This window comes from Pongo pygmaeus, chromosome 10, assembly GCF_028885625.2.
Source record: "Pongo pygmaeus isolate AG05252 chromosome 10, NHGRI_mPonPyg2-v2.0_pri, whole genome shotgun sequence".
Taxonomy (NCBI): Eukaryota; Metazoa; Chordata; class Mammalia; order Primates; family Hominidae; genus Pongo; species Pongo pygmaeus.
Window position 1 is genome coordinate 104,680,034 of NC_072383.2, and position 15,996 is coordinate 104,696,029.

General features: G+C 46.4%; 1 protein-coding gene across 1 annotated transcript in view; it reads right to left on the reverse strand.

Moving 5' to 3' along the window:
- Positions 1-5,274, reverse strand: part of NUAK1 (NUAK family kinase 1) — a 75,328-nt gene extending 70,054 nt beyond the window's left edge. Inside the window, exon 1 of the mRNA XM_054444164.2 lies at positions 5,035-5,274. Within this exon, the coding sequence (XP_054300139.1) occupies positions 5,035-5,274 (240 nt within the window). The remainder of the gene's footprint in view (positions 1-5,034) is intronic.
- Between the last annotated feature and the right edge of the window lie 10,722 nt (positions 5,275-15,996).

Genomic DNA, 15,996 nt, shown 5'->3' on the forward strand with positions numbered 1-15,996 from the left:
CTGCTCTTCTGGCACCATTAGCAAAGAACCACACCCAAATCCAGAGGTCACCAGCTGTGCAACATTAAGGAAGGTTCTCAATTCCTCTAGCAGCATTGGGTTTCCAAACAAACTCGTTTGGAAACTGGTCAGACACCATCCAGCTGTCTGAACTTTGGCAAGTTACCTAACCTCCCTATGTGTCATTTTCCCCATCTGTAAAATGGGTCTCACTATTTTACACCTCACAGGGTTGCTGTGAAGGTTAAGTGAGGGAAAATGTCTCTAAAGTATTTAGCACAGTGGGATGCACCACAAGCTCTCAAAAATATCAGCTGGTAGTAAATAATGGTAGCAGTACAAATATGATTCTGTCCAGGATCAAACTCAGTTTCATGAGCTAAGCTTCAATGAGCTGTTGTCCAACTTGAAAATCACCTGAAACAATCGAATCCTCTATGGAAGAGTTACTCATGCCTAGTAACTACTTCCACCTTCTCTTTCACCAGGCTGGAAGCTCCCTGGGTCTTACTCATTTCTATGTCTCAGCATTTAACATGGTGAGTAGCATATGGCAGATGGCAATAAATCTTCATCGAACTGAACAGAATTAGTTTGTAAGTACATTTCATCTTTGCTACTAGATTATAAGTTCTTTAAGAGTGAGGCCCATGTCTTTCTCTAGTAAAGATTTATTAAATGAGTGATGGAAAAATACCAAACCAAGAATCGGGTTTCTAAGATTCAGCTCCATCATTCAAGAGCTGTGCAACCTCAACAAAGTCACTTAACCCTTCTGCACCTTATTGGACCCACCTCGAAGATGAGAAGTTTGAACCACATGTTTGCTATGGTCCCTTACACTCTAAAACTGGATTTGGGCCTTAGCTGCAACATGGCACTTCTGCCACCGTGCATGTGACGTCAACACACCCCCTGGCTTGGCAGGCCAGTTTGCTAATTTGCCTCCCTGATTTGCAGTTTTCCAGCAGGAGGCTATGAATAGCTTTGGGTGCTTAAAACACCCATTTTTGGTCAAAACACTTGGCTTGCTAGGTGAGGATGCCCCATCACCCAAGCTAAAGCTCTAGTGGCCAGGGGCACCAGAGCAGACTGTGGGGGAGGGGCACACACTGCCCACCAGTCCTGCCACTCCCATCCCAGACTCCACCCTCCAGGAACCCTGCCTCCTGCTCACACCACACCACCTACTGCTCAATAGAGATAACCTGGTACAGTGAGGAAGTTGAACTTGGCCCCTTGACATCGAGGTGATCACAGGACATAAAATTGTGTGGTTTTGGTTTTGGGTTTTTTGACAATGCTTTGTGTGGCCTGTAGGTCCAGGGAGCTTAGCTCAAAGAAAATGCATGCCGAATTATGATACAGAGGCTCACCCAATAGGCCTGCCCAAAACTGTATCAAAACAAAAGTTGTGCAATAAACAAGGACCAAATTCAAGACTTGAGAAATGCATTCAGATCCTATCTGAACCTGGCTAATTATCTCATCTTCCTATGGACACACCTCCCTAATTAATTTGGTATTTATTTTATTACTCTGAAAAGTTGATTATTTCTTCTGTCTCTCTCTGCATGATACAATGCACTGTCTCTCTGATGGTCTTAAAATCTAATGGAATCCTAAAATGAGATGAGAAAAAAAAATCTGCTAAAAGGAGGAACTAAATTGATTAATGTTCCCTTTTGAGGTTTTATATAGATCCCTGTATTCAGTTCTCACAAGTCTATGAAGTTGGTACTCTTAGTAGCTCATTTTACCGATGAAGAAGCTGAGGTTTCAAAAAGTCACATAGCTTGCCAAAAGACACAAAGCTAGTAGGGGATAGATCAAGGACTTGAATGTAAGCCAGGGCTCTTTGCCTTTCTGCAAGAGTGCCTCATTTTTGAGCTTGCTCATCTCTGGAACAAGCCACTCTGAGTCCTGGTCTCATGGACATGCTTTAGCAGAGGCTGCAAGACTGCAGGAGAATGCCTGGATGACACACAGGGTCGCACCAGCTGACTCCAAGCATCTCATTCTGCACTTCTCTTCAGAACTGCCTTTCGCGGCACATAGAAAATGATGCTGTGTTGTGTTTTGTTTTATTCAGAAGGTCCTTCCAGGTATGCAATTAAAAACCACCACATCCTCATTTTTTAGAAACTTCTCTTCTCTCTGAGAAGAGCCCCTGCTTTCAACACGGATGTTGATTTCACAGCATTTCATACAGCCCTACACCCGGCACCTGTCTTGGGCCACTCACATTAGTAAAACACGTTAGAACCACTGCTCCTCTTGAGAGATGCTGTAAAAGGCACGGGTGCAAACGAAAATAAAGCATCACTTCAAAATTCTACCCAAAGATCAAAAGGCTAAATTAAGATAGTGCCCTTTCAGTTCTCCTCAACTGCACCTTCAAAGCAAGTTGTGAATGTTTAGCACATCACTGGTACCAGAAGAAAACTCCAAGTTCATATTTTAGATGAAAATTTCTTGCTGCTCTTAACAGGTTCTGAGTCACCAGGCACTGTATGGGCAAGAACAACTCGTTGACCAATTTTTTGTTTGTTTGGTGTTATTTTCTGTTCAGCCAGTCACAGGAAATTTTCCACTTGACAATTCCTGTTTCTCACTTAAGTTCTTAACACCATCTGTGAGCAGTGTGCTCAGCGGGGGGAGGACAGGGGGGCCAAGAAGGACTTTCCTTCCCCAAACCTCAGTTTTCCCATCTGTTTTATGCAAGGTTTTTTACCCAGGGATCTGGCTAACATTCTATAAGCTTAGCTATCAAGGAGAAAGCAGCCCCATGAATAAACGAAGCATTTTAGAGACTGTCAGTTTCTGGACGTGGGTCTGCTGCCAGATTTAAAATCTTTACATAATTTTGGGGTAAAACAAGAGATTTAGCTGAAATTAATAGCACAATGGGAAAATGAACTAGGGCTGAACAATAACACAGCGGGACTTCAGACTTGTGGCTGGTAAAGAAGCCTCTCTCGTTCTCAGGGCGCCCCCTCGTGGCCGCTTGACTAAATCCTGACGGAATGTTCAGTTTCTGCAAATACAGAGAAAGACATCCCCCAAAAGAGAAAGGCGGACTCCTGCCTACTGATGCAAAGCCCTTTCACTCTAACCTAGTCTGTGGATCAGGCAGCTCAAGAACGTCTGACAGGAAGTCCCACTGACGCTCAGAAAGGCGTCTGCCATAAGACAAGTTTCGTTCTTTAGAAAGGTCTGAGGCAGTGCCCCAGCATTTAGACTTTGGGGTCCCTTCACAGACCCTAGACACACCCTTACCACTTCAACAACCCCTCATAGTCTCACATTCTCAACCTGCAGCTCGAACTGCGTCTGTTTTTCATTATTCTGCTTCCCACCTTCCCAGTGCTATTCTTCAGCAGCTATTAAGACAACATGAGCAGGGATCTAAGCTTAGTTTTTGCTTATTCAACATCCAGCCTGGGGAATAACACCTCAGAAGAAAACCATGAATGAAGTGCACGTTTCCCAGCCTCTTCTTCCACAAACCTGAAAGTGCCTTCATCAGAGGCCACCCCTACGACCCTCCCCTTTAACAATTTCATCCTACAAAAATGGCACCTGCCCAGAGTGAATTCTCAACTACTTGCTTGCTGTAGAATTTATTACGGAGCCAGCTTTAAAAAGAAATGTACGCCATCTCAAATTTCCAATTAATTGATAACAGTTTTTTTTTAAAATAACGTTATGGGATGAAGTTATATAGACTCAAACATCGAATCTGAGAAATGGGTTGGGAGGGCGTTACCCGGGTATCCAGATATTTGAGAATTTGGGGACTGAACTTGGCTGACTGGCACCCCCATTTTTTTCACAGAACTGTTCCTGCCCAAATGCAAAAGAAACATGTCAATACTAAGCTGCTATTTTATTTGACAGCTCATTTTCCTTTTTCCCTGCAGTCATTTGTTGTTTATAAGCAAACCTGAGCCCCCAAAACACCCCCAAAAGTGCACACAAGGAGTCCCATAATCAGTTTCTGACTTCGGCCCTAAATCGATTAGAATACATCTGATCTGCTTCAAATCAAAGAACCATGTTAATTTTCTGCCACACACCACACAAAATCTTTCTGCAACAGTCAGTCACTTTGAACCCAACTCTCTAGCCACAAGCAGTGTGGATTTCAAGGGCCTGTTCTGCAGAAGTGAAAATAACAACAAACCAAGGCTGGGACAAGGCAGACAGACCCCAAGGCACTCAAAGCACCCCTTGGAGCTGTGCAAATGGTGCCAGGACCCTGGCAGGGTGTCAGCTGTCACAAGAGCAGCGGGGCCAGACCCCTTCAGCAGTTTGGTAGCCCTGCAACCAGGAGCTGAAACGCAATTGAGCCTGCTGCAACTAAGCACAGCTATCTCTGTAGCTACCCATGCCCTGGACATTTCAGTCCTCCCAAAGCCACGATGCAAACTGTTAGAATCCTCAGGCTTGCAGTAGTCTTTATTTTTGCTCCCTAACCTTGTCTCAAAAACAGGCAAGAGTCGCCCTCCCTTGCAGCCACAGCAGCATCAGGGCGATGCAGAGTCTGAGTGGGAGGATGCTGAGCAAGGAGCTGCGGGCAGATGGGTGGAAGGGGGTAGGGACACCTACAAAACACGGGACTTGAGGGGCTAGCTCCTAGCTGGGAATGTGGTTCTTTGGAGAGTTGTGGAAATAAGGCGTTTTGGGGCATGGTCTAAATGTGTGCCTGCGAGGGAGACCCCGGCCGTCCCAACGCTGCAAAGTGTTTGCAAATCTAAAACATTCCTTTGCTGCTAGGATTAAATTTTTAAAAACAAACCAAAAAATAAAATAAAATATGTGCAGACAGGATGTAACAAGTGTTTCAGGACAGAGACACGCCTGAGTCACGGGGTGCTGGGGAAAGAGTGAGGAATCTGTCTCGGGGCTTCCCAATGAGCCCCCTCTCTGTCAAGAGAGCCCCAGGGCGCACAGACCCCCGCCTCGCACGCCCTCAGTCCCCGGCCGCGTCCACCCAGCGCCCCCTGCACCCTCCAGGATTGCCCCACTTACCACTCGGCCAGAAAACCTCTCGGTGGCCCTCTTGACTTTGCCGTAGGTGCCTTTGCCCAGGGTCTCCTGCAGCTCGTAGCGGTGCTTCAAGTTGTGCTTGTGGTGATGCCGCTTCACCCCGTGCGGCTTCCTGGGCTCCGGGGCTGCAGTCGCCCCCGCCACCGCCTCTCGGGGAGAGCCCGGCGCCCCCAGCCCCAAGTCGGGGCGGTCCCCCGCCACGGGCGCGGCGGCCCCTTCCATGTCCAAGCGCGGGGCAAGCCGGGCTACAGAGGGCAAGACCGGGCACAGCGCTGGGGTGTCGGGGTCCCCACCGAGGGAAGCCGCTGTACGCTCAAGGTCGCCCCCGCAGCATCAGGGAGGCGGCCCGATACCGCTCAGACTGCGGCTCGGTCACTGGCGGCGGCGGGGACTGCACATCTGGCGCCCGCGGCGCGCACGGTCCGCGCACCGCCCCCCGGCCGCGGCGAGCTGTGGAGCGTCGGGCGAGGTGGCGGCGGTGGCAGGGGAGGCGGTGGTGTTTGCAGGAGGGAGGGGATAGGGTGGCTCGCAGCGCAGGAGGGGGAGTGTTATGTGGGGCGCCGCGCCCCCCAACCCCTCCCCGGGAGGACGCGCAGACAGGGCGGGGGCGGCGCTCGCGCGGCCCCGGGGGAGGGGGAGCGAGAGGCGGTGCAGCCAGGGCTTCCCCCACCTCCCTGCAGCCACCCGGGGCCGGGGCCGCCGTGAGCTGGGAGGGGGATGGGAGCGTGTCGCGACTCGCCCTTTGTGCGGCGCGGCGTAGGCCACGGCGGCGGCGGCGGCCAGGGGTGCTTTGTCCTCGCTGGGCCGGAAGGGACCGGGAAATTCCAAGCCGGGCGCCCCCTCCCCGGGCGCTCTCGGGCTCGCCAGTCGCAGCTACCGCGGGCCCTCCGCCGCCTCGGGCTCCGGGGCCGGTCGCTCGGCCTGGATTCCTGCTGGCGCCGGGGAGGCGGTTGCGGCTGGCCGAGCCCCGGGGCCGGGGAAGCGAGAGCGCCGCGAGCCGGGGGCCGCCGGGACCTGCTCGCGATACGGCCGGGGCCGCCGCGGGTCTGGGCGCCCCTTCATTTTCTTGTAGGTGTCGCCGCGGCCTGGTGGCCGGAGCTGGGGGAGGGGGCAGGGAGGCCTGGTGTTGGGTTACAGGCGGTGACTCACGGACCTTGCCCGCCGAGGCTGGCACCCCGCGGGGCAGAGCTGCGCCCGCCTAGGGCAACTCCGAGTCCAGGAGAACCCCAAGAGCGGCGCTTTGGCCCCGGCCCCCGCGCCCTCTCCGAAGAAAGGAGAGTCAGGGACGGAGGGAGGCCGGGAGGCTGAACCCCGGGCCCGCCGTCGAACCGCCGGCCCTCCGACACCATCTGGACCCCGGCGGGGACAGCCGCCTGGAAGGGGAGGAAGGCCAGGGACGTGGAAGAGATGGGGCTCTAAAGGCGCCGGGACGGAGCTGGCTCCCCAGAGGCGCCCACCCTGCCAGCGAAGGCCGCCATTGGAGGTGGGCAAACCAGGGACCTGGGGTGGACCAGGACCCCGGGCCTGCTGAGCAACCCGTTTGCTGAGCAGGAGGCGACTTGCAGGCCTCTTGCCTCCTTAGGCCTTGGGAGATTTCCTTTCACTGGAAGGGCCAGATCCTGGCGATGGTGACAGGAACGGTACCCCGCACGGTAAGGGTCAGGCAGGAAGGGCCTCCCACCGCGGCTTGGCTGCCGCCGTTCTAAGAAGAGACCATGAAAAATAAGGAAGAAGGCTAGAGAAAAAGAGGTCTTAGGGAATTTTTTTTTTTTTTTTTTTGAACAAGTGGTGCAATGTACCAGACTGGGGTGGGAAGAGTGAAGGCTGAAGAAGGTCTGGTGTTCTGCAAACCGCATGGCGGTTCTTTTCCACCAATGGACCTCACTGGAGCCTCCTCTGCAGCTCTCAGGTCCAGCCCTTCCTCTACATTCCCGCCGCCTTCATTCCTGTCTACCCCTGGTCACCTTACCCCCGACTCCTGCAACAGCCCGCTCTCCCCAACCCTCCCCGGGAGCCTCCTCACTGCTGCCAGAGTAATGGCCTGAAACACTGCCCTCATCCTCCACACGTGTCTCTGCTGTACTCTGACGCGTGATATTCCTACCTGTCCAAACTTTTCTTCTACTGATATTTCACACAAACTCCCCTGCCCCTTCTTCCCTTCCCCAGGATCAATCACAGAACACAAACACAAAGGCGCAACGTGCCTATTCAATTCCTATTCTGTCCACCGCATTTGCAGGGCCTCCCTGCCCCCCATCCTGAAACTGTTCTGCTTCTATACAAAGTTTGTGGACGTTGTGCCTATAGATCCAACAGTCAGGATGAGTGGCATGCAGGTTGAGTCCTGGCTTCCCAGAGGATTGGCTGTGTGACCTTGGTCAAATGACATAACCTCTCAGAGCTTCGGTTTCCTCTTAAGATATGGATTAGCAGGTCTATTGTAGAGATAAACACATTGTGTCCACAGTAGTATTTTAAAATATTTTCTACTTCTTCCCCTTCCCTGGGATGTGGTAGAAATCCACTACCCCATCCTCTTGAAGTTAGATGTGACCATAGGACTTGCTTAGGCCAGTGGAATGAGAGCAGAAGTGATTGTGTTGCTTTCACTTGGAACCTTTAGGAGCCAGTGAGCAAATCCCCATGTCTTCTTTTTCCTGTCTTGAGAATCATGGTGGTACAAAGTTGGAGCCTCCCCAAGCCAGCCTGAGTCTCTGTGTAAAGATGGCAGAAAATCCCAGCCAGTCTGCATTGGAAAAGTAGTGTCAGCAAATGTTAAACTTTATTTATGTTAAGTCAGTGGGATTTGTTAAAGCGGCATAACCTGGCTTATTCTGGCTGATAGTGTTACTCCCAGATATGTGGGACTTCATCAGTATCTATTGAATCAACAGCATCTATCATAGGCTGGTACTGTTTTATGACAGTAAACCCTCCTCTGTAAAGTAGCTGTTTACAATCCCTATTTTCAATTGAAGAAACTGTATCAGAAAGGTTAAGTAATTTCCCAGAGGTTACGCTGTAAATGGCAGCACCAGGATTTAAACCCGGTATACCTGTCCAGTTCCAAAGCTCCCCCTCTTCTCCTTCCATATATGCCATGCTCCGTCTCCTTAAATGGGAAGGATGAAAAACACCCAGTACAAAGCCTAGCACACAGTCATGCCCAGGCACTGGGAGTTCCTCTCCAGACTGAATTCCTACCACGTTTATAATTGGAACCACACTTCAGCACAATGCTATCAGGCATTGTGTGTGAATGTTTTCACATCGATAAAGCATTTTCTCCAACAAGAGCCCAGGCTCCTTGATTAAGAGCCTCAGATCTAGAGGCTGAGTGACTGGGTTCAAATCCCTGTTCCACCACTTATGATCATCTTGGATAATTGTTTTCCCCCTCTATGCCTCAGTTCTCTAATCTGCAAAGTGGTGATGGTAACTTTCATGCGCGTCTGTGTGAAGAGACCACCAAACAGGCTTTGTGTGAGCAATAAAGCTTTTACTCACCTGGGTGCAGGCAGGCTGAGTCCGAAAAGAGAGTCAGCAAAGGGAGATAGGGGTGGGGCCATTTTATAAGATTTGGGTAGGTAAAGGAAAATTACAGTCAAAGGGGGGTTGTTCTCTGGCGGGCAGGAGTGGGGGTCACAAGGTGCTCAGTGGGGGAGCTTTTTGAGCCAGGATGAGCCAGGAAAAGGACTTTCACAAGGTAATGTCATCACTTAAGGCAAGGGCCGGCCATTTTCACTTCTTTTGTGGTGGAATGTCATCAGTTAAGGCGGGGCAGGGCATTTTCACTTCTTTTGTGATTCTTCAGTTACTTCAGGCCATCTGGGCGTATACGTGCAAGTCACAGGGGATGCGATGGCTTGGCTTGGGCTCAGAGGCCTGACAGTAACAATGTATGTGGTATTAGCAATTACACCAATAACACATCCCACAGGGTTGGTATGAGGATTAAGGGCTAGACTATATCCACTCAATAAATCGTGGATATTAATACGATGCTTTTTATCTTCCATGGCTCCTACTAGAATTTGGAGCCTTTTTTTTTTTTTGAGATGGAATTTCACTCTTGTCACCCAGGCTGGAGTGCAATGGCACGATCTTGGCTCACTGCAACCGCCGCCTCCCTAGTTCAAGCAATTCCCCTGCCTCAGCCTCTCAAGTAGCTGGAATTACAGGCATGTGCCACCACGCCCAGCTAATTTTTTTGTATTTTTAGTAGAGACGAGGTTTCACCATGTCGGTCAGGCTGGTCTCAAACTCCTGACCACAGGTCACCCACCCACCTAGGCCAAAGTGCTGGGATTACAGGAATGAGCCACCGTGCTTGGCCTGGGGCAATTTTAAGCAGTTTAATCATACTGCTTGGTTAGACTCTGATTTCTGGTTTTGTTCTTGGATACAGGACAGATGTAGTAACATTGGCACTTGAAAGTGTGACATCCACACTATCCTACATCTTTTATTTACATAAGGCTCATTACCGGTCCTTCACTGCACTTTCTATTTTCAAAGCAATTTAAAAGAAAGAAGGTGTGTTCGCTTTCTCAAGAAATCATTCTTCAGGAATCCTGTCATTCAGGCAGCATAGATGAGCTTGGAGGACATTATGTTGAGTGAAATAAGCCAGGCACAGCAAGACAAATACCACATGTTCTCACTCATATGTGGAAGCTAAAAAAGTTAATCTCATTGAAGTAGAGAGTAGAATTGTGGTTACTAGAGGTTGGGGGAGGGGACGGGGATAGCCAGAGGTTGATTAATGAGTACAAAATTACAGCTAGATAAGACAAATAAGTGCTCATGTTTGACAGCACTGCAGGGTGACTATAATTAATAATTTAATTGGGAGGATACAATAAATTAGTAATTTATATTGTGTATTTAAGAACATACAGTAGAATATTATATTGTATATATTCATTTATTATTTATTGTATAAATTTATAATTTATTGTATGTAAATTATATACAATATATTGTATATATTAATAATTGTATATATTCAGATAGCTAGAAGAGCAGATTTTGAATGTTCCCAACACAACAAAATGATACATGTTTGCTATGCGAATAACCCTGATTTGATCATTACACGTTGTATGCATGTATCGAAATATCACACTGTGCCCCGTAAATATGTACAATGATGTGTCAGTTAAAAATAAAGAAAAAAAAGAAACATTTTTTCAGAAAACATCGTAATAGCAGTCATTATTTATTTACTACCTACTACATTATTTATTTACTACCTAGGACCCCTACATATGCATATCACCCTGCTAATCATCGTAAAACTGCAAGGTGGGTGTTATATTGCCCATTTCGCTACTGAGAAATCTGAGTCTCAAAGAGGCTAAGTTGCCTGTGATCAAACAGTAACTGCAGTCAGGATTTGAACATGAGCCTCCGACTCTAAGGCTTTGCTCCAACCCCTATCCTGAGCTCATGTCAATTAATGCCTGTGCTTTGGCTGATAACTGTTCTTCCACTTTGCTAGATGAAGTTTTGAAAAGTTACCTAAGACTGTGACGTTTCTAACTTAAACGTGGTCTGGTGGACAATTTACATTAAATAGCAAGCTAAATAAGTGCTTAGTCTTCACTGTAGTGGAAGGAAGATAATTGCAACCAAAAATTCATGCTGCTTCATCCATAGAGCTGACAGACGGCTGCTCAGCCAGGGACACGTTACCCAGCCTCCCATACATCCAAGTGTGGCCATGAGACTAGGTCTCTCTAATGGAACATTAGCAAAAGTGATGTTTTTTGCTTCCAATCCAGGGTGTTTAAAAAGTGGGTGTGCCTTCTCCGCATTGCCTAGCTGGAAACAGAGGACTTGGAGGCCCTAAGTGAATGGTGAAGCCACAAGATAAAAGAAACTTGGGCCACTACTTCACCTTGAGAAATAAAGTCACTCTCTGACCAGGACATTGGACTGGTGCATCAGTGAATAATAAACTTAACTGTATTGTGTTAAGCCCATGCAATTTGAGGGTTTATATGTCATGACAGCTAGTACTACCCTAAATAATACATACGGTTTACACCAAATCTGTATTTACACAGAAAAAGCAAAATGGAAGATTATAACAAGTACCTGAATAGTTGGAACCCAAAATGACATTTTTATTTTCTCTTTATCTGTTTATTGAAGCAGATAGCAGATTATTTAGGGTCTTGAGTTTTTCTTTTATTTTTCCTGCATTGCTTGTGTCAGAGATTAAACAAGAGTAGTATTCAACAGACATAAAACAGGAAGAAACAAATTTATTCATTCCACAGTATTTTCCCATACATGCCTGGCACCTGGGGCTGAGAATGTGCTGGGGCAAGACAGGTCTGATCTCATCTTCATGCGGCTTCCAGTCTACGAGTAGTAAGTACAGTTGATAGCATTCAACTGACCTCCAGCCATCAAACTTCTTGGGAGAACCCAGGCTACTTGAGTGCGGACTAGATAACTAAAATAAAACTAAAGCTTACTCACAAATCCAGCAGAAAGCTATGTTTCTTCCCCCTGCTAAGAGGCTAGAGAAACAATAAGAATGATGACTAAGGGCAGAGACTCCAGAATCGGAACAACCCGAGTACAAATGCTGACTCTCCCACTTTCTATCTGTGTTCTCTTGGTCAACTTCCTCTTTGTTTCTCAGTTTTCTCAGCTTTAAGATGGGGGCATTAGTAATACCTGTCTCGAAGGGTTTTTTGTTGTTGTTGTTGAGGATTGGATGAGTTAATTAAAAAAAAAAAAGCACAAGATCAGCAAGATACGAGTAGTAGCACCCAATAAATGTAGGCTTTTTTTTGGTTTTTTGTTTGTTTGTTTGTTTTGTTTTTTTGCCACCTGCCCACTGGTATTCTATTCTGTGTATAAAAGGATATAAGAGAAGGCCTTTCCATGGGGGTTGACGGGTGACATCAGGAAACAGAAGTATAAATACAATCAGTGGATATTTACAAGGGTCAACAGAAATAGCCCAGATGGAGTTTTAGTTTTAATTTATCTCATGCATTTGATGGTTGAGAGGGCCCATTGAGCCTGTTGGGAAGAGTGTCAGTTTGGGGAGCCACCTGAGTGGGTAACCGATGGAGCAGGAGATGACTGATGACACCCTCCGACACTGACATTCTTGATACCTTTTGGAGATGTCAGGCTTCCGTTCCTTGCACATTCCTTCTTCCCTTCCTCCTGCACGTGTGAATGGGATGGAGCACGTGGACAGCTGGCAACAGTCCCATTTGCCTTGTTTTCTCTGTTCTAAACCCTGTACTGAAAAGTAAGATAGCTTCTTCCTGGGGAATAAAACAGCAGGGATTCGTTGGAAGTTTCTGTTATCAAAAAAAAAAGAAACTGAAAGGTGATAAATTCCTGTCAACAGAGAAGGCACTGGCAGGACTCCAGAGCAGAAACAACACCGTGCCACCCTGGAAAGAGTGGCTGCCAGAAAGTTGCAAGAGTAAAAATGTCACGTGCAGGGATGTGCTGGGGTCAGGTGGGAGAAAAACTCTAACTGGCTACAATGGAAGAGGCTTAGGCTTTCACTGATGTTAAATAGGGTTCTGGGCAGGGTGGGGTCCTTTCTCTCGCTGAATAATGCACACATTCCTTTCCCTTCATGGTTCTCAGGGTTTCATGTCTCTTGGCCTTTGTACATGCTATACCCAATTCCTGGGACACCTCATTTCCTGGCCTCCAGATGACAAACTTCTACCATCTCAGAGACCTAGCTGAGGACGTCACCTCTCCCCTGATCCTGGGCTGGGAAGAACTGAAGGCTCAGTTCTCTGTCCCCAGAGCACTCAGTTCCTGGGTCTATTATAGCACTTACCACATGGTATTACAACTACTCAATTGTGTGCCCAGCTCCCTGCAGTTGCCTGGAAGCTCCGGAATGGCAAGGTCTAGAACAGCATTATCCAATAGAAATATAACGTGAGCCACATGAATAATTTTAACTTTTCTGGCAGCCATGTTAAAAACAAGTCAAAAACAAAAGAAATTAATTTTAATAATATAATATTCAGAATAGTAATAATAAACATATTACTATATTACTATAAAATAAATAGTAATAAAATATTTGGAATAGTGTCATTTCAATATGTAATTAATATAAACAACTCACTGATAAGATATTTTACATTTTTCTGTGCTCAATCTTCAAAATTCGTTATGCATTTCACACTTAGAGTATTCTCAATTCAGAGATAAATTTTCAATGATTAAACTGAAATGCAACTCTAGCAAAACAATAAAGTTGTATTTAATAAAATTTTCATTTGAAAATTTAAATTTAAAAAATCTGAAGCAGTGTAAAATATATTTAGTTGATTATATAAAATTATATAAAATTTATGTTATTTATATTTATTTTATACATATATTTATTTTATATATATTTTATATATCCAATAGTATAGAGCTAGATCTTATTCTTCTAAGAGAAGCATAGGTCTGGCTTGTAGTGGGTGCCTTAGAAATGTTTAACAGATGTATGTATGGATGGGTGGGTGGATGGATGAATGGATGCATGGATGGATGGATGGATGGATGAATTTATTTGATACCTTTACTTTCTCCCTAGTTTACCATTCAATTTCCTATTCTGGAAATGCATAGCCCAGAAAAGAGAGTGAGAATGAACTTAAGAAAAAAAGTGAATTCACAGAAATCTTCCTTGGACTCCAATTTGCCTGTTTGCCCTATTGGGCAAAGTTCATACAAAACAAAGTTCTACTTTCTGATCCACACAGTTCAGCAATCCAGTACCTTCAACTCTGCTCAGATGTCACCCTCTCCATGGGGCCTTTCCTGACCATCCTGTCTACAATTGCAACCCACCTTCTCCACCTCCCATTCCACTACTGGCGCTGCTTTCCTTCCCTGGATGCTTTATTCTTCACCATTGCATTTACCACCATATAATATATTATAAAATTTCTTTATTTGTTGTATTTGTCCCCACATAGCAGGAGTTTTTATTGGTATTATTCACACATGAATCCCTAGTACCTGCTATATAGTAGGTGCTCAATCATTATGTAATGAATGAATGGGTGGATGAATGGTTTGAGTTGAGTTCTAGCAGCTCTTCCACTGTTCAGCTCTGTGACCCCAGGAAGTGACTGAACCTCAATCCCTCCAGAGGCAAAATAGGTATAGTAATGATACTTAGTTCATAGGATTGACGGGATACAATCCTACAGAGTTAATGCTTACCTTGTAGAACTATGAAAATGTCTATGAAGTGTTTAACATAGTACTACATAGGCACATGGTAAACACAGACAAAACATTAGCTGCTATTATTATTGTTTAAATAATATTATTATTAGATTTATTCTATCAGGTCTATAGCAAGCATGTAAAACAATTACCATTTCCCAAGTAATTATGTCCCAAACAAACAAGCAAAAAAACTAGGTCAGGAAAAAATAGCCCTGGGACCTAGATTTCCTATATAACTGCCTACATTTATCTGTGCTGTGTTTATTTGTATTCTTTTAACTCTGGAAAACAGGTCTCTCAGACCCACCCTGCCAAGACCCAGGGTGGCTCAGTGTCAGGCCCTGCGTCTGTTCTGTTTACTGTCACCAGGGACTAAGGCTCTAAAAACAGCCACGAGAGGGAAGGCATTCCAGGCGGGTCACCAGCCTGCCCGTGACGACAGACGCTCCTGGCCCACCTGCTCTGAGACACTCACGCAAGCCTTAGATGGCCTGGGGCCTGGCAGCTTGCCCAGTTGAGCCAGCCTGCCCGGCAGCCGGCTAGCTGGCAAGGGATACATTAGCTGCCTTCCTGGCAGACAAGCCACGTGCCCTATATTCCTCTCAAGGGCCTGCTTCTCCTGCTCCTCCCAGCCTCATCCTTTGAAACCCTTAATTTAATAGGCATATTTCCAGTCTGCCAACCCCTTCATGATGCTCTTCATTCACCTGTTCACTCATTCATTCAACAGATGTTAATTGAGCATCTATGATGCTGCAGTCATTCTGCAGATAAAGAGTAATACAAGATGGTCCTCTGCTCTCAAGGAGTTTCTAATACCTCCTATCAGCATGATGCTTTACAGTTTACAAAACATTTTCCCACAAGTTGTCTTTTTAAATTCTCAAAATGATACTTTACTTGGGATTAGATATTTTTATTTCCCGCATTTTTCATGGGATATGCTAAGAGATCAAGAGACTACCCTGTGGTCTCGCAACTTACAAACTCAGGTCATTTGGCTACATAATAGCTAATATCTGAGCAACCAAAAACTTCTCCAAGAAAGGGAGAAGAAATCACATCTCACCAATAGTTGTTATATAAAAGTCACAAAAAGTCAGCTCCTTGAAAGATAAAGGCTATTCGACTGTACATCTAATAGCTCCAAAAAGAAATTGCATGTTTTACATGGTGAGGAGAGAGACTGATTTCCTCCATGACAGAACCAGGGACAACTGGGAAACTTCCAGGAATTCAGATTGAGAACCTCGCCAGATCTAGGATCTATCTGTCCCTGGCCTCTCCCATACAAATGCCCCACTCAGGACTCTGGAAACATCTGAACTCAAAACCCTGACTGCCCAAATTAATTGGATGTGGACAGATGCTGGAAACATGCACACAGGTATGAACAACACCTCTTTCCCCCAGAAGCACTATTTCCAGCGTCCCCACCTTTAAACCTGAAGTTCTCCAGGTACCTTTATAAGGAAAAACATCTCCCCACAGCTCCACCAAGTGGCTGGGTCTGCCCACTGAAAACTTCTCCAAGAAATGGAGAAGAAATCTAGTTCACTTCAGTGTAAGCCAAGGTACAAAATAACTACTAGGACCAAGAAAGAGAAGTTGGCCAAATGGAAATGGGGTGGAGAAATTCTGGGGAGACCCAGGAGGCATGGATGTCCTCAGGGCAGGGAGAAGGAAGGCGGTTGAAGCTCTTTAGCA